General features: G+C 35.6%; 1 protein-coding gene across 1 annotated transcript; it reads right to left on the reverse strand.

Moving 5' to 3' along the window:
* Positions 1 to 6,608: 6,608 nt before the first annotated feature.
* On the reverse strand, positions 6,609 to 7,427 carry LOC147516989 (protein FAR1-RELATED SEQUENCE 5-like). Its single transcript, XM_086593442.1, has 2 exons — positions 7,273 to 7,427; positions 6,609 to 7,155 (listed from the first exon to the last, which is right to left on the reverse strand). Exons 1-2 carry the CDS (start codon positions 7,425 to 7,427, stop codon positions 6,609 to 6,611), a joined length of 702 nt encoding a protein of 233 aa, XP_086449568.1.
* Between the last annotated feature and the right edge of the window lie 11,826 nt (positions 7,428 to 19,253).

Raw genomic sequence — 19,253 nt, forward strand, 5'->3', positions numbered from 1 at the left:
AAATACATATTTTCGGAATAAATTGGCAATAATATCAAAAATTTCGGATCGGCTATATATCGGAACTTTCGGATCGGATATCAGATCGGATCGATTTTTATTGTTATATCCGAATCCGATCCAATTTTTTTTTGGAATATTCAGAAATCGGAAAATCGGCCCATGAAAACTACACCCAGAGCCAGACCAATTTCGGGTCGGATTTCGGAAAAATCGGAAATTCGGCAAAAAGAGACACCCCTATAGGAACTTGACCAACTTCACCACTAGGAACATCACCACCACAAAATCCTGTAAGTTCAACAAAAAATAAAAATAGGCAATATGTAGTTGTGCCAACAGTACAGTTTACACTATAACGTCATCACCATATAAGTTAAACAAGTGCGAAACCAAAATATATGTCGTACCTTGCTCACCATTGTGTTTATGCGGATGTGGACACCTAGTATAACACCCCGTTTATTTTCTTTGTTTTCCCTATTTATTAGGGTTTAAAAAAAATATAATAATATTAAAAAGAAAAGAAAGGGATAAAGATAAAATAAGATAAGATAAAAACGTGGGAGAGTTAGAGGGGTTTGGTTACAACTGAACTCTCCTTTTTGTTGGTTTTTTCTGGTTTTTGAAAAAAGGCAAAAAAAAAAACAGAGAGAGACGTACAAGAGAAAAGGAAAAGGAGTGTTTACTGGGGGAGATTGCTTGAGTGGAGAGAGAGAGAGTTTTACTCCAAGAAGAAATGGATGTTTCTTGCTGGGGGATTTGCTGGCAACAGGAGCGTATCACGAGTAAGTAAACTAACTTTATATATATAGTTGATTGACAATAATTGTTTATTCTAGTTATGTGTTTACAGACTTGAAAGTTTTATCAAGCAATTCAATTCCTTCTTCGTGGAGTCACTATTTTTTGTTATAGTTTAAATGTTCTCTGACATAAATGGACTGTCATAATATAGATTCTACAAAAGTACAAAACAGTTATAAAATCCAAGAAAAAGTGTGTCCGTATAGATCCAAGGAATTGATTACATGTGAGTATAGTTTTACTTATGGTCTGACATGGATTCTCTCTACACTCTGATATATATGGGTTTGCTTGTATTGTCGTTGGTGGTCTGTAGGGCATTGATTATTTGGAAACCCTTAATATATATTTGAATCTTTGATTCTCATGAGTATGTAAAAGTTCGGTATAGCTATAGCTGATGTGAAAACAATTATTGAAGGTAAGAATAGATTTGCTAAAATTTTAAGAAAGGTTAGCGCTAGTCTGATTTCAAGCTCAATTTTGGTTTAGTTAGAGTTTGAACTAGTTTTTTTAGAAAACACGAAAAAGTAAGGTCTAGAAGTCTTCTTTTCAACCCAATTTATCTCGTTGCATTCCGAGGTTTGTGGATATGGTTACGGTGTTCGTAAGTTAGCATGTCAGAATTTTCTGACTGCAGAAATCCGGTTTGTGTCTGGTTTGGAATCGAGTTTTCACATAGTTAGAGTCAGATTCAAATTCTCGTCAAAACATGAAAAAATAATTTTTATGTGTCTGCTTTCCAACCCAATTGGCCTTGTTGCATTCCGAGGCCTGTGGTGATAGATATAAGGTCTGGAAGTTTGGTTGACATAAAATAGTGCGTCAGAAATCAATTTCTGCGCACTGTGTTCAAGTCCAGTTTTAAAATAGTTAGGGTGAGAGTTAGAATTTTTATAAAACATAAAAAAAAAAAGATTTGGAAGTCTGCTTTCTATTCCAATTGGCCTTATTGTATTCCGAGACCCGTGGAATTAATTATGGTGTTTGGAAGTTTGACTGGCAGAAAACAGTGTGTCAGAAATCAGTTTCTGCGCACTGTGTTCGAGCCTAGTTTTGGCACATTTAGAATGTGATTGAGTATTTTTGTAAAACATGAGAAAGTAAGCTCTGTGTGTCAGATTTGCAACACAAAAAACCTCGATGCATTTGGACACCTGTGGAAAGAGTTGTGTCATTCGGAAAATAGTCCGTCAGAAATCTAGTTTGCTAAAAATTAGGATTTTTACCGTTTTCAACCTAAGTTTTCTTCTAGATGGGCTGAGGTTGGGACTTCGAGTTCTACATGAAAAAGTATATATACATACCTTAGTTTCTAAATATTAAGTTACATGTCATTTGGATGAATGTAGGAAAAACTATAGCATTGACTATGTGGCTGGTAAGAACTACGGAGGCTTGATTCCAATCTTGAAAGATTTGGATACGTAGGCAGCTTTGAGCAAAAGTACATCCACTAAACTACACTATATCTATAATATATATATTAGTTTGTGTGATAACTATGTGATTGTGTTAGAAATTACTGTTGTTTTGAGACTACATAAATATGTATGCGTGAGATAGAAGTTATATATGAATATAGACTTTAGTATATGTGGATCTGTTTTGGACATTAGTGTGTGTGAACTTGAATTTGGGCTAATGAACTATTTGTTTACGATATTGTGTATATGAGTGTGGTTATGTAAATTGTATTTGTTTGATTATAAGTCTGTTTACATTAAATGATATTTAAGTGCTTGATTTGCCTTGACGCGCGAAAATGACTCTCTGCATGTGTGGTCTGTTTTGACATGAGTAATGCTAGTATAATTATAAGTGATAATAATGTTTTAATGTGTTGCCCACATCTTTAGAACTCTCCACGCCTCAGGATTTGGTAAGGAGATATTATGACTTGTGATGTCATGTGATAGGTGGGTGGTATTCATTGAATGTGCCATGAATGACTTGGGTATTCATTGAATGTACCATGAATGACCCAATAGTTTGGACTGCCCTAGAGAGGAACTAAGGTATTCGTCTTGCGGGTTGGTCGTATTCCTTGAATGTACGGGAATATAGGTTTGGGTATTCCTTGAATGTGGCGGGAATGACTCAGATTATTCATTGAATGTGCCATGAATGACCCATTAGTATTATGATGGGTATTCCTTGAATGTGGCGGGAATGACCCAAGGTATTCATTGAATGTGCCATGAATGACCTGATATTTTGTTATGCCCAAAGGAGGCTTTGTGATTATGTGTATGAAAAGCTCAGAGATGGCTGTGACTCACAAGTTACGAGTTTACAAGATGAAAGTATATTTCCTGGAGGCGATATCCCGCTTGGGACATATGTCTTGTAGTGGTACTCGGTGTGAGTGATGCACACGGATATGTGTGATTTGGCAAATGTATGTAGTGCAAATCGTGGAGTAGGAACTAAAGGTTGGGCTGTGTCTTTGAATAATTAAATGAGTCAACAAGATAATTAATAAGCAAAGTAGAAATATTGATTTTATGTGTGACTGAGTTATTGCATATGATGTATATGATTTCTTATGAGAAATATATACGTGGTTTGTATGAGTTGATACTCACAAGGGATGAATGCACTCCTTGGGTGTGATATTTCTCCGTTCTCATAAGTAGACGAGTGATTTTTAAGTAAAAGTATATAAATTGTGTGATGTTATGGATGTGAAGTGTGACTGTGAATAATATTAGTAAATGATTGTGATTTCTACGCGGATCGCTAAATGACTATAACTTGATATGTTATTAAGAAAATATTAATGACTTGTGATAGTCCGAGATCTATGGTTATGCACTTGAAACTTTATGACGTAATGATGTCATATGAATGACTACCCTTGATACAGGTATTATGATAAGTGGTATTCCCCGAATATACGGGACGAACTATGTTGAATTAATTAGACTTCAATGTCTTAAATGAGGTTTGATTATGAATGAAAATTTGACTGGCTGAGATAAATCATTTTATTGTGATGTCTAACTCTATTTTGCAGGAGGGTGGAATCTATTAATCTTTTCTGCATGGACGTAAATATCCTACCCTAAGACGACGTGTTGGCTTAAAGGTAAGGTATACCAAACTCATAGTTAATTAGGTTATCATATGTGTATTTAATAAATGGAATGTAAGTGGTATTTATGTTGTGAGCTATCTTGAAACGTGGGAATGATGAGTACTGTTATATGAGATTCTTGGAATTTTATATTATGGGTGAAATCTTACTTGGGAAGAAACTACACGCCGTTTTAGGAAAATGGAACTATATTGTCTTCCAAGTTGAAATGGTTGGTAATGTTATATTTATTCATTTGAAAGATTATTATATATATTTTGTTGTTAGTCTACTCATACCAGCAAATTCAATTTGCTGACCCATGTTTGCTTTATTTTGCAACGTGGTTGTGTTCTTAGGAACATAGATGGTGGAGTGCAGTGGATGAAGATACGTGACTTGGATTTGCTCTTGGAGTCTTCTGGTTTAAGTTTTTCTAAAGTGTACGGTTTTGAATTGAAACAGATGTAATAGAGTTGGTTAGTAAAAAAAAAATTATTTGTAAATGAAGCGTTGTTCTTTCAGTTTTAATTTGATCTCAGATTTTAATATCGTGGTTGATAATATGTTAGTGGGTTTTGTTTCACCCCGGGTTTCCAGATGATTGAATATCAGTTTTTAATTTTTTTGGAAAGTTGGGGTGTGACACCTTGACTTTGTGTGCTCTGTAGATTGCCAGCTGCTACACTTGTACATTTGAGATCCCGGTGTTCCTTTATCCAATCTCACTACGCCCAGAAAACAAACAACATTACTTACTAATACACATGCAAGAAATAAAATATGTGCTCGAAGAGGAAATTTCAAAAAACACTCTAAAAGTGAGATGTACATGCATGCATGTTCTTATATGTCTTCACACACCTTGTAATAATATCTTTTGATGTAACTAAAAGATAAACAAATACTCTTATCAATGCATGTTATCCACAGGTCTATACAAAAATGAAATTTATAACGTCAAACTTTCAACTTACACCCTGTATCTCTGTTCAACTCGTCATCTTCCTCACGTACTTCGGCAACTCGAGTAGTGCGTTCAACATAGTTGCGGTTAATACTTGGACTTGTAAAATAGTGCAACACAACGAAAAATGTTGCCTAAATAAAGTAGAATCAACAACTAATAAAAAGATACAGTTGGAAATATAGACATTAAAAAGTTGGGAGCAAACCAAGGAAAATATCGCAAAGGGTAAATAAAACTTACCTCTGTCCTTCAGATGCAAGAATGGGCACGTGGGTTTTGTGTGACCAGTCTGACCACAATGGCCACACTTATTCTTTTTGGTCTCATTGTGACCTTGAAATCTGCTAGGATTTTGCGATCGACCTTTGGATTTTACATGTGGGGGATCATTAACCGATTGCCGATGTGTGGTTTTAGGCGGAGTAAAAAGCATCTCAAAAGGAACACGTGGGTTGTCTTCATAAGCTAGTGAAGTCTCATCGATTATTGGATTTTCTGGTGGACTATTAGGCATCTCAAAAGGAGCATGTAGACTACCTTCAGAAGCAGATGGAGTTAGATTCTTTCTAGAAAAAGAACCTAAAAAAACTTTGAAAGCTTCTGTGCTTTTGGCTATTTGGGAGGCCCACGAACATATCTCATCACATTTGGTTGTAAGATCACTAAAACATATAACAGAGGCCGCTCGGTCCAAAAAGTTGTGATCCCCTAATGGAACAACCAATTTAGCAACCTGTGTCCATCTCCTTAAAAAGCAGCCATGAAGTATCACACGAACGTCCTCATGTTTGTAAACTGAAATGATATGTCTACATGGAAATTCACACGACTCAAATAGCCCATATGAACAGCTAGCGTCCTGCAATACAACATTGTCCTGTTAAAATGGCGACTCATGCATGGTGTACACACGAATATTGTCACCCACATCTTTTTTACTGTCTGCACTGTACATCACTTCCTCATTTAACTGGTTCTTAAAACAACCAAAAGCAGCTTGAGTATAGATAGATGCATCCTTATTTGCATATTCGTTCAAGTGGGTATGAATGACTGGTTTGGTTACTGTCGTCATCACCTCTTCCTCGTGCTCTCGGTGTCGGATATTTGCAACTATCACTTCCATTTTTCCAAACAGCTCAAACAACTGCATTCTAACTTTCACATGAAGCCGGATTACGAAGTTTATACTCTCGCAACGTTGGGTGGTTCTGCAACCGGCAAAGAACTCACCATGGAGATATGCTTTTGCCCACATATTTTTTTTCTCTAGTATATCAGGTTCACTCATTTCCTATTACTGACTTGGAATTTCTTCATGAGTGTTGCCCACCTTTCTTCGAACTCATTGGAAGAGCACTTCATAAACATAATAGCGCAAAAATCTTTTGAAAATCCAACGATGTTGATATTGTTGAGGCAATTTTTCATAGGTGTTTCGAATTTGGGAGAGTAGATCTCACAGCCTCGCGTATCGCCGGGTCACCATCAGTGATCACTAATTTAGGGTGTTTGCCATACATCACGCCAACAAAAGATTTCAATACCCATTTATAAGACTCCACACATTCACTTGTCAACAATGCAAAACCAAACATGCACTAATGTTTGTCGATGGTTGTTCACTCCAACAAACACAACATTCGGCATCATGTACTGGTTGCTCTTGTATGTTGAATCAAACAATAAAACATATCCAAAGAAACTATAGTCCGCACGTGAGGTGGAATATGCCCAAAACAGTCTAACTAGCTACCCACCGTCATTTAAGTTATACTTGTAATGAAATAAGGGATCTCCCTTCACCTTGTTATCCATGAAAGCCAGCAATATATTGGCGTCACCACCAATACATCGATTTCTCCTATCAAGTTCCATTTGATTATACAAGTCTTTCTTCAAAAAACCAACACTTGAGAAACCTCCAGCCCTATGTACAAAAACATCCATCACCTTGCATTTACGAACACCAACATCAACTAGGCTCGTAGCAAATTTGAAATCTTCTTCACTTACATTTCTATGTGATCTTAAGAACATCGAGCTCGGATCCGGTACAAGTGTATGTGTGTGTTCCCCAATAAAATCCTTCACAACCCACAAATTTGATTCAAAATCATAACCAACTTCAAAGCAGGCTTTACATTTAAACCTATTGATGGGCTTCGACTCTCTGGATTCGATGTCGCATTTTCTAGGTGTGACACTCTTTAGATTTCGTTCACCAGCAACTGAGCATAGAAATCTCCGCTTAACACGAACACCATTTGTACGTATTCTGTAAGTATCTTTACGAACACTGAAACCAACTAACTTTGCATATTGATTATAAATTACGAAAGCCTCCTCAGTGGTCTTGAACTATATAGAATAGAATGTTGCTTTGTCTTCTTTAAAAAGTCTACTAGCCTCACACCCGTCACTGTCTCTATCACTGTTCTCATGAATTTCAACATTTTCACCCTCCCCCATAGATGTCACATCCACAAAATCACTATCCTCATACGTAAAACTATCAAAACATACATTGCGAAGCCAATCTTCTTCGTCGTTAGAGATGTGATTCACCATCGGATCGCTACATGAAACAAGTGCACTTTTAACACATATTCACTCGATTTCATACTCTACTAAGTAATCACAGTGGTAATAGAAAAAAAAAAACATAAATGCTTGAACAGTCGAATGGTCAGAACCAAACAACTATGGTGCTCAAACTATATACCACTTTGGAAAAATTCAATGTCAAGTGTATTTGACATTGGAGAAATTCAATGTCAACTTTATTTCACATTCAAGAAAAGTTCAACATGATACACCTATCTAACTACTGTGCATCACTTTTTAAATCAACAAAATAGCAAATGTGTGTGATTTACAGTTCAAATTGTCCAAATCACACACCATTCAATTGAGAAATTTTACCAAGACTTGAAAAAGAAAAAGAGCCAAAAGAGAAATCAACTAACCTCATACTTAGAATTATGGAAGATCAAAGTAAACTACAAGACTAAAGAAATGGAGACAAGAGTTCTCTAGTTGAATGGATTTTAGTGAGAGGAAAAGTTTAGTTGCGCACCATAACCAATAATGCGGTATGTTGTTGTTGTTGACTTGTTTTGTTACTCTGTTAACAAGGGTTAACTAGTATGGCAACTAGTATTACCCCCCTACTAGATGAGCCAATTAGGATTCCCCCTCCTATTAGATGGGAAATTAGGGTCTCCCCCCCCCCCTACCCCCCACCACAAATACACAAAAAAAGTCAAATTGAGTTGACCATGTTTTCTTCTTTGTGTGTATTTGTGTGTGTGTGTGGGGGTTAATGATTACTAGTTTGCCATTGACCTATGAACAGTTTGTCTCGTCGCAATAGTCAAAATGTACGCCAAACGGAATATAATCCATATGGTTCCAAAACCGTTGACTATTGTAGAGAGTCGATGCTCGTTGTCCTTCTTCTATAGAAGCAAAACTTTCGTGCAAAGTATCAGGAAACCTCGTTTCTTGCTTGTCGCACTCAAACCATGTCCTCTACAACCCAGGATTACGTACTTCAGTAATATGATAATCTTAGTCACATATTCAATAATATGATACTTTACGTTACATATACTTCAATAGTATGATACTATAAATCACATATTCCATAATATGATACTCTTAGTTTCATATATTTCAGGAATATATCGCATAATACTTCAATAATATGATACTCTTAGTCACGTATTCAATTATATGCTACTCTAAGTTACATATACTTCAATAGTATGATACTATAAATCACATATTCCATAATATGATACTCTTAGTTTCATATATTTAAGAAATATATCGCATAATACTTCAATAATATGATACTCTTAGTCACATATTCAATAATATGATACTCTAAGTTACATATACTTCAATAGTATGATACTATAAATCACATATTTCATAATATGATACTCTTAGTTTCATATATTTAAGGAATATATTGCATAATACTTCAATAATATGATACTATAAATCACATATTCAATAATATGATACTTTGAGTTTCATATATTTTAGGAATATGATATTATAAGCCATCGTATAATACCTCAAAATATTACTAACCAATGAACCATACTGCTAGAAAGCATAATAGAAGCAAGACCCCCGAAAAGCTAACAAATGTTGATCAGATTAATTGGGCACTTACAACTGAGGATGCTATGGATTTGACTGTGGATGCTTGGGTTTTTCATGAAGTTGGAATGAAGTATGTGGATTTCTTTAGATTTAGGGCTCGAGTTGGTCTTGTTTTAGTTATGTTAGCCCTTGTTTTGTTTTGTATTTGCAAGAGCTGCTTGTTTGAAGAATAGACTAGTTGTATTAGCATATGAGTTATTTTATGAAATAAAATACTTGGCTTCTTTCCTTTCCCTTTTTAAATGGCATGTATGTTAATTTAACTTCATTTTATTTTTGGAATAATAATATACTGGTTGAAAGAAGTTATGAATACCACACTTCATGTTGTATAATTTGCAATATGAGACTATGAGACTATCTTCACATGGTCGTGTCAAGATATCGGCTTCCATTCGACGCAGTGGAGTCGAGCTACTTTCTTTCAGTTCGATGTGTGCAGACGAATTGGCTCCTAAAGATGTGTGCAGATCGTGGGAGATTTAAAATTCCGGACGAATTTGGTCCTAACGGTTTAGTGAAGTCGTCCAAGCTTCATTTGTCTGATGTTATGCAGTCGTCCAAGCTGCATTTTTACGACGATGTGGAGTCGTCCAAGCTGCATTTGTATGACCAAGTGGAGTCATCCAAGCGGCATGTGAACGATGCGCGCAGATCATGAGACTTAAAATTCCAGACGAATTTGCTCCTAACGATGTCATGGAGTTGTTGCAGCTGTATGTTTACGATCTCATGAAGTCGTCCAAATGGCATGTGGATGATTTCTGTAGGTCGTTTAGGCAAGTGATATTGCAAAACCACAATGTGAAACGCATTTGATATCCTAACAAACTAAGTCACTTTCAATAATGCCATATGATAAAAGTATGTGTTTAATCATATGATAAAAGGAGCCATGATAAAACCATTATATCTCAAACTATTTTTCCTAAAAAGTCGGCATACCACCTGAGATTGCGTCTAGTTAGTGAAACTTTGTTTTGTATGTCACTACATTATGGATTCCATTAGTAAAGAAGATTTATGTTAAAAAGAGAGTTATGGAGTTCTGACAGGTTACTTTCATACTTGTCATGTGTTCACAGTGCAAACATATTACATCAGATTGTATCTTAACTGCTAGCATGACTGAACAGATATAACAAAATGGCGACATTACAATTGACATGTCGAAAGTAACCTCTAACAAAAAGAAAAGTTTCCATAAGAAAACTAAACTACTTGGTTGTCTACCCCACATCAACTATCCAACATAGCACATCCATCACACACTTACACAGATATGGACATAAGTTATAAACTTGAATCATCCAAAAACAAGTTTTATTCCAAAGCTTAGCAACCTATCTTTCATTCCTCTAACAAATGCCTCTTTGACCTAGTTACTCTGACAGGTGCTTGTACATCCTGCTTCACTTGTACTATTTCCTCTTGTTGTACTGGTACCAGTTCACGGGATCCCAGCACTGCTACTGTGTTAGAGACTAATGGAAGCGTAGCACCTAAGGGAGCAAGAAATGGAAGCATAGTCAGAGACCACATGAGAACTAGTATAATGTGCTATACAGCTGTAGGTCGTACAAGAACAATCTTACATAAGGAATTACAAGCTATTCTCAATGGCTATGAAATTGTGCATACTACCATATAGGTTATAAGAAGATAGAGATTGCAACTGATTTGAGATATGCAGAACAAATTTTGAACAAGAAAGAAACCATGCCATGGTCTATTGAAAATGAGGCGATGGAGATTTGGGAGTTAATGCAATAGCTTAGCCAAGTGAAGGTTGTTCATTTAAAAAAAAAAAAAAAAAAAAAAAAAAAAAAAAAAAAAAAAATCTAATAGAGCAGCTGACTTTTCAGCGTCCCTAAGGGGTCCAGAAGGGAAAGATAGATCTTACATGAATATAGTAGTAATACTATTTATGTAAGAAATAGAAATAGCTTGTTAGCACGAAAACATAAAATATTTATTAAGTGTTAGTAAAGTTTCACCAAGTTGTGTCGGCAATGCATTTGTCTCCTTCAAAGTCTGCTTTTTCTACATGTGTTTTCTTCGATACCATTTGTATTCCACGGTGATGTTGTAATTAGGTTCAACGAGCTCTGGAAATATTTTGAATTCATGTCATTATCACTTGTAATAATAAGATGCTTCATAGTAGTGTGGCTTATAAAAGCCCCACACCGTGACGATAACAATCTTGTTAGGAAATTTAAAATTAATATTGGTTAGACAAACTACTTGGAGTGACATCAAGTGAAACATGTCCGGGTCATCGGCGCAGGCAAGTTTTATTTGGGAGGCCAGCTTTAATTGCTTGGATGTTTCTCTATTTGTCCATATCTGGCTTCTTCTTCACCGGACCATCTAGATAGGGAAATAATAAACATTTAAGAATGATAAGTCCCCTTATACCTTATAAAAATTTTGAGAAAAATTTAACTTACATGATACACATATAGATAAGGATGATAAGACACTATCGACTTACCATCCATTCCACAATCCCCGACGCTTTCCACAGTAGTCACAACTGGAGGTGGAGTTTGTGGATGACAACTTGTTGAACCTGCTGCCTCATCGACAGAGATTGGAGCTGCTTGCTCAATCATCTTGGACCTCTTTTTCAAAGGAACATCTATATACCCCCACAAAATGACATATATTGAAAAGGTTGATCAAGTGGGCGTATATAAAGCATCTTCTATTTAAAGAAATTCACACTCTATAAAGCAACAACCTCTATTTGAACATTCCCTACACAATCATAGACCATCTCTTAATTAACTCCCCATAATTGGTCCATGTAAAGACAAGAGCATGAATAGTTTTTTTTTTTTTTTTTTTTTATCAAGGCAAATTCAAACTTTCAAGATGGTAATAAAAACACATTAAATGATGTTTTAAGACCTATGAAAAGAACACCTTACTGCTAAAAGCAAATCAAAAAGACTACTCAAAACTAATCACATTTTGCCTAATGAATTGAAAATAGGTAGCAACAACGAAAGAAGAAGAAAGTTGTCTAATCAAGAGCATCTCAAACTAAATGAAAAAGGAATAAATTAAAATTTATAGACTTCTTAAAATGCATTTTAATGAAATGTGACCAAAACATGTGTCATGATTTAAACAAAAATGTATAAGAGTTTCCAAACCAAACATGTTCAGGTATTGGTTGGGACAAATGATTATCCACCAAGACAGTTGCATAAAATCCCATTGAAACTTTTAGCAGTTGTGTCATCTACATGCGTAGGCCTTCCATAAGCCCTCCCCATAGGAAGTAGATTCTTTACTTCCCAATACTCAAGACTGTGCCCTGGAAATCTAACCTATACAAGAGCATGACTTTGAAATTGTTTATCACCAGAAGACTTAGGTGACCACTAATTTAATCTCAAAGATCGAAGTGCCTTATTCTCAAACCCTATGGTAGTCACTTTCATCAGAAAATGTTACCATGATATAGCCTTTACTGAGAGGGGTTATCAAACATTATTTTTTGGGTGCCCATAAAACCTTAGCGATGAACCCAACCCTTTAAATTTTGATCTTTTGGAAATCTAGTCTACCTACTAATGCAAACTTGCAAAAGTCAGGACCTTGGGGACTACCACTCGCATTGCCTCCTTCAACATTCTCTACACATCATTTCAAATATGTGTTTATTTATTTACACTAAAGAATACATCATTAATTTGATAAAACTGTACATGACAACCTAAACTTACCACCACGAGAAGCAGGCAGTGTTGTAGTCAGAGGCATATTTTCATCTAACAACCGCACATTGACTGGAGACAATCACACATCAGTAGGTGATAAGAGCCCAAAATTGTAGTTTAAACCTTTTAATAGTATTTTTATTTAGCCAATTATGTTATTAATAATATAGGTTTATCACTAATTACGTGCTTTTGAATATTTCAGGCTTCGGATTTGAATAAATGTCAATTCGTTACTAATTAGGCGCTAAAAGGAGCTAAAGTGATTGCTAGAGAAGTTCCATGAAAAAAGCTCCAGTTTAATAGAGAAAAAGCCATTAAAAAGCCCAAGTCAACACTGTTAAGTGAAAGTCAAACTGGATTAGAGAGCTGAAGAAAAGTCAACAGAACTTCAAAAGGGCTTATATTTGGACTCAGGCCTCAGAATTAGGCCCAATTTATATCAAAATAACCGGCCCAAAAAGCTTTTTCCAATGGTCTAGGCCTTGACTTGATCAGAGTAGTATAAGTTAGTAAAATTGCATGCTACAGTAATACGACCAGAATTGAAAGTCTTGGATTTACCCAATTGGGTTATAGACTTGATTTATGGGTCCATAACCAAGCCTAAAAGCCCATGCATGAAATTATAACCTAACCCTCTCCTATATAAAGAGGTTTAAGGCTAAAACAAAGATTGGCTACTCCCTCATTAGTTTAGAATAAATTAGGGTTCTCTCTCTCTCTTTTTTAGTTTAGTTTAGATTTAGTTTATAGCCTCCATTAAACCTTTCAATAAAAAACTTTAGTTATCATATCTGATAAGAGCCCAAAACTGTAGTTTTAACCCTGTAACAATCATACTTTTAGACCAATTATGTGAGTAATAATTAAGAGTTAACACTGATTACGTGTTTTTATGCATTTCAGGCTTCAAAGTCTATTATGTGCAGAAATGTGCCACTTTAGCGAGATAAAGGAGCAAAGGTCGGTTACTAAGGAGTTCGGTGACTAAAGGCCAAGATTCAAGAAGACAAAGCCTTTCTAAAGCTCGGTCAAAAGCTGAAAAGTCGACGCGGGCAGAAACAGCACACAAGTCAGCAGAACTTCCGAATGCCGTAACTTTGGACTCAGACCTCAGAATGGGGCCTACCTTATGTCAAAACGACCGGCTCGGAAAGAGATTTCCAATGGTCTAAGCCTTGATCCAATCAGAGGAGCAGAAGTGGACGAAAAGTCTGTTGAAGCTAACTGCAACTGAAGAGGCCTTTTTGGACTGAAAGAATTGGGTTTTGGGCCTGATTCTCTGGCCCAAAACATGGCTCCAAGCCCATGCATGATTTTTGGATATGAAAGTATAAAAACCAAAGCTTAGCTCTTTGTTAATGGTAGATAAGAGGTTTGAAAATAAAAGTAGCTTAGAATAGAAAGTAGCCATTAGAATAGCTTCTAGATCTAGATTTAATTCTTTATGTTAAGTTTAGTTTCAAATCCAATTCTTGTTTTAGATTAAACTCTAGAATCATTATTCTTAATTAGATTGATTAATAAAATAGCTAGTTTGTTAATTTCGATTCTTGTCATTTACATTTGTGTTAGATCTGATTTCATTTATTACTTGTTATTCAATTCTTAGTTATTAATTAGATTTTAATTATTGTTTAATTTAGATTAGTAAATTTCAATTCTTTATATTATGTTTAGTTTTAATTTAATCGGAAATGATTGTGTAATGATTCTCGGCTAAACCTCCATTAGAGGGGGTTGAGAAGCCTTGATGAAAGCTTGATTCCGATTATCGTAGAGTCGTCGCAATTTCCTTTCCACTCTAGAAGCGATTAGTTCACCATGAGAATGGGTTTAATCATTCACATGCTAGTTATGAATTGGTAGGAATGACATGTGTAATTAGGGATTAGGAATAACCATATTGTTCTCGCCGATTTCAATTTCGGATTACTTATTAAATTCGCCGTTAGTAGGATTAAGTCGAAGTTAAGGTGGAATCAATCCCCTCTAACTCCTTATCATAGAATCAACGTAGCATTCCCATAGTTGTTCTAACAGTCGACTAGTTGCATCTTGTGGGTAGTTGCATCGTAGTCTAGTTGCCACTTCGTAAATCTCTCATTAGACTTTAGAGTTAAGAATACTTATACGTAGAGAACATTAACATGCGGAAGGACTAGGAGTGGAACGAATTTGTTACTCCACTTTATTTCGATAGAATTGAGAGTAGAAACTTTGATAAATTCCCGTAAAATTAGTTTTAGTTTACTTACGTTTTGAGTTCATCGTTCATTTCGTAGGTAAACTATTCAATTTTATGTTTTATCAAATGGCGCCGCTGCCGGGGATCGATTGTTCCTGATTGTTTCGTAGCCTAGATTTCAGAAACTTACTGCTAACAATCATAGATACTCATGTAATATATTTATAGATAGATGCAAAGATTATTACCTACATATTAACCTAAGTTTCTAAAAATTATTCTAATGCAAAAGCTACATGGAGACTTCTAGATTGTTAAGAGCATAGAAAGAAAAACAATACCAATATTCCTAAGTGTATAGCATAACTTATTTATTTATATTTTTGAATTTATAAAATTTTAACTAGAAAACAAGTGCATATTATACATATCTATATCCTAACGGAAGCCTTAATTACACGTGTTTCTATGCCCACCCCCAAACAAGAAGCATGCTTTGTCCTCAAAGCATTTAAATAAAGAGGGTAGAAAAGTACCATGGAAACGCGTGAAATTCTGGAACATCTGCAAAACAAGGTTAAAACATACTAATATAAAAACACTCTGATTGTTCCTTTGGCCATCTTTCTGTTGAGGTAAATGTTTTCAAAACGATGACACAGTATCCCGATTCATCTACAAATGGCGAGGTTAGCATGATCGAGAGCTTAGCTCAAGATTACTTCAAAAACATGTTTCCGGAGAAACATATTAACAAATTCCTTTCCTACGGAAATTCCGACTTTAACAATGACTCCCTGGTAGTAGACGAAATCGAAGAAGAATTCCTGCAACTCTTTTGCACCGCTTCTTTACCACTTCGCAAGTCCCCCCTTGCCAACAACCATTCATCCCTTGATGCTATGACGGAAGATGAATTTTTCAATCTCTATCCCAAAGTGATCCTTTTGACCCACCTATTGAGGAATGTCTTGCATATATCAAGATTTCGATGATATGGACTTGAGAGCTCTAAATGAGAATCATTCACCTTCCATCACCAATATTCCCCACCCTCCACCTTTTCGAAGGAACCTCGAAGTTTGCACTTTCGATCCTTTAGTTTCTCCCGTGCTTCATGATTTTTTTAAATCCGCCTAGTAAACAAATACTTCCCAAGGATAAACCACTTGACACCTTCATTTTCGGACTTGAGACAGGTCCCTAACTACACCATGAATGAGTTTTATGCTAAACCCACATCCTCATTTTTCCATGCTTTTTCTCTATAACTTATCCCAATCCACCATATCTTCCACAACCATTCACTTTTCCACACTTATTCACTAGGACACCCTCTCGTTCAAAGATGAAACATAAGGTGCATGCTCGGTTATGTTATAGGTCTATCCGATTTAAACTTTCATTCCACTAGGTCGTAGTAGGGAAATCTTGGTGCTTGATTGTGTTTGGATATGTTTTCTGTGATATTTATTTATGGAACGATCCACAACTATTTCGGGTTGTTGATATATGATAAACCGTGCGTATTCATACATATATTTAGATAAAGTCTCGAGTATCTGACTATAAACGACTCAATTTTTGTGTTTAGTGCATTTTCTTTCATTTCCATATATTGGTGAATGCACCATTCAGGTAACCGGGCCCTCCCTATGGAGTGTGTGGTTGTAGGTACCGGATCCTAAGTCCACAGTTCACATAATTCACGTTTTCCACTCTTGCATGTTTTCTTGGTTTTTGACTCATGTTTCTCTATGGTGTGAATTATGTCTTTACTGCTTATTGTTTTCCTTTATATTAAACCTAATTCATAAAAAGTAAAAAAGTTTAAAGCTATAAAAATAGTAATCTAGCAAGTCTCGGGAATCTGACCTTAAAAGACCCACGTTTTAAAACAAATTTTTAGAAACCTGTTTTCAAAAATTTGTTTGGGGGTGGGGTGTTGGTTTTTCCATTCTTGATCACTCAAATTCCTATTCTTACCCCCACCTCGCTCCCTTGTCAAAAAAAAAAAAAAAAGGGCGACTCTCGCTTCAAGTGGAGCTTCGCTGCATACCTCTAACTTCCGTAGACCAGAAAATTTCCATTTTTCTACGGGTTGTTCCTGGGTCATTTGCAGCTGTTCCAGAGCGTAGTTTCGAGATGACATCTCCTACAATAATACCGGAACAGTCTTTCGAAGATTTGTTCCCAAGCACTACGTATGGTGCTTGGACTCGCGAGGTGATCACACACGTAGGCTGGGAACCGCTTATGGTTCTTGCTAGCATTTGTTCTTGGACTTGCCATGCCCGCTGAAATACAAGACCCATGGTGCTATTGGGTAGATAATATGCATGTCCGGAGATAAGGTAAGTTTTAATTCCATTTAGTGTCCGCTTATGTCCCAAGCAATTTAAGTCTGTTAACCCCATAATGGGTGGAACTCTTATAGAGTTCGTCGGTTTTTATATTAGTATGTTTTAACCTTGTTTTGCGATGTTCCAGAATTTCACGCGCGTTTCCATGGTACTTTTTCTACCCTCTTTATTTAAATGCTTTGAGGACAAAGCATGCTTCTTGTTTGGGGTGGGCATAGAAACATGTGTAATTAAGGCATCCGTTAGGATATAGATATGTATAATATGCACTTGTTTTCTAGTTAAAATTTCATAAATTCAAAAATATAAATAAATAAGTTATGCTATACACTTAGGAATATTGGTATTGTTTTCTTTCTCTATGCTCTTAACAATCTAGAAGTCTCACGTAGCTTTTGCATTAGAATAATTTTTAGAAACTTAGGTTAATATGTAGGTAATAATCTTTGCATCTATCTATAAATATATTACATGAGTATCTATGATTGTTAGCAGTAAGTTTCTGAAATCTAGGCTAGAGTACTTATTCTACAAATCCCATGAGAATATAGCCTAAAGCCTTATAAGAGTGAAACATTTGAGAAATGACACAAGGGAGAAGTAAAATCCGGATAGAGAAATCACACGTCCACTTGTTTGATCACTAAACCATATCCTAAGCGAGAATTTAGGCCCTCTTTGGATCGATATAGCCAAAATTCAAACCTATGAATTATTTTCCGCTAATTCGCCCCTCCGAGCCTTTCTTTAGCCTTTCATAAACCACAAATCCTTTACCCCGCTACAAAAACAAAACAAAATAAAAAAAAAAAAAAAAAAAAATCAACCTACCCAATTTAGAATAAGTCCGAGAATAGAATGAGGAAGAAAGAAGAAGAGAAAACCTATGTAAACAAATATTAGTTAGTTGCTTCCGAAAATAAAGAAAAGAAGTTTCCATCCAAAGAAAAGAAAAATTAAAATAGAAATAAAATAAAAACTCCAAAAAATAGAATAAAAGGAGTCAAAAGCCAAAAAAAAAAAAAAAAATAAGCTAAGGATGGAAACAAAGTGTAGAAGCAAAAGTAAATAACAAGGTTTTCTCTAGTTACATAATATGAAGACTCTTTTTATCTCGGACTTGTCCGCTTTGAATATCCATTTCCTTCCTTCTTAAACCATCTTCTAATCCCCGAAACACCTAATAAAGACCTCTAGCTCAATTAGGAATAGGTTAGTGTGATAGTAAGTGGCAGATGTGTTTGATCGACTCCGGCTTCCTTGTGTGTCATTGAGATTGTAAGGTAAAGTGTGCCCACTGCGCACTAGAGTAGCGAAACTTGAGTGGAAAAATCAGAGTGTTGTATCATGACTATTATTGTGAGAACCTACTTAAGGACGCTATTCCGAGTTTCAGAAACAGACCTGCTATTGCATTTCATAGTAGTACTCATTGTATATATATTTATTGTAGATGATTGATTATTATGCATATATTAGCTTAGGTTTTTTACTTGGTTATTCTTGTTCATAGCTAGTGAGATGTATAGATAATTTGGAGCATGGATAAGGAAACAATAGTTTTATTTCTTAGTCGTTGTAGTATAGATGAAGTTTGTGAGTACCTTCACTAGAAAAAACTCTCACGAGGTTATAACTTCGTCCCACTAGGGAATTCCTAGTGGTTTAAGGCCTTGTTGCATATGGTCAATGCAATCGCACTCAGTAAACGAGTAGTAGTTAGAACTCCATTTTTGGTCACTTATTCTAATTTCTCATCTTTGCTTGAGGACAAGCAAAATGCTGTTTGGGGTGGTTTGATAAGAGCCCAAAACAGTAGTTTTAACCCCTCGTAATGATCATACTTTTAGACCAATTATGTGAGTAATAATTAAGAGTTAACACTGATTACGTGTTTTTATGCATTTCAGGCTTCAAAGTCCATTATGTG

The sequence above is a fragment of the Coptis chinensis genome, chromosome 2 (assembly GCF_015680905.1).
Source record: "Coptis chinensis isolate HL-2020 chromosome 2, ASM1568090v1, whole genome shotgun sequence".
In the NCBI taxonomy this organism is placed as follows: Eukaryota; Viridiplantae; Streptophyta; class Magnoliopsida; order Ranunculales; family Ranunculaceae; genus Coptis; species Coptis chinensis.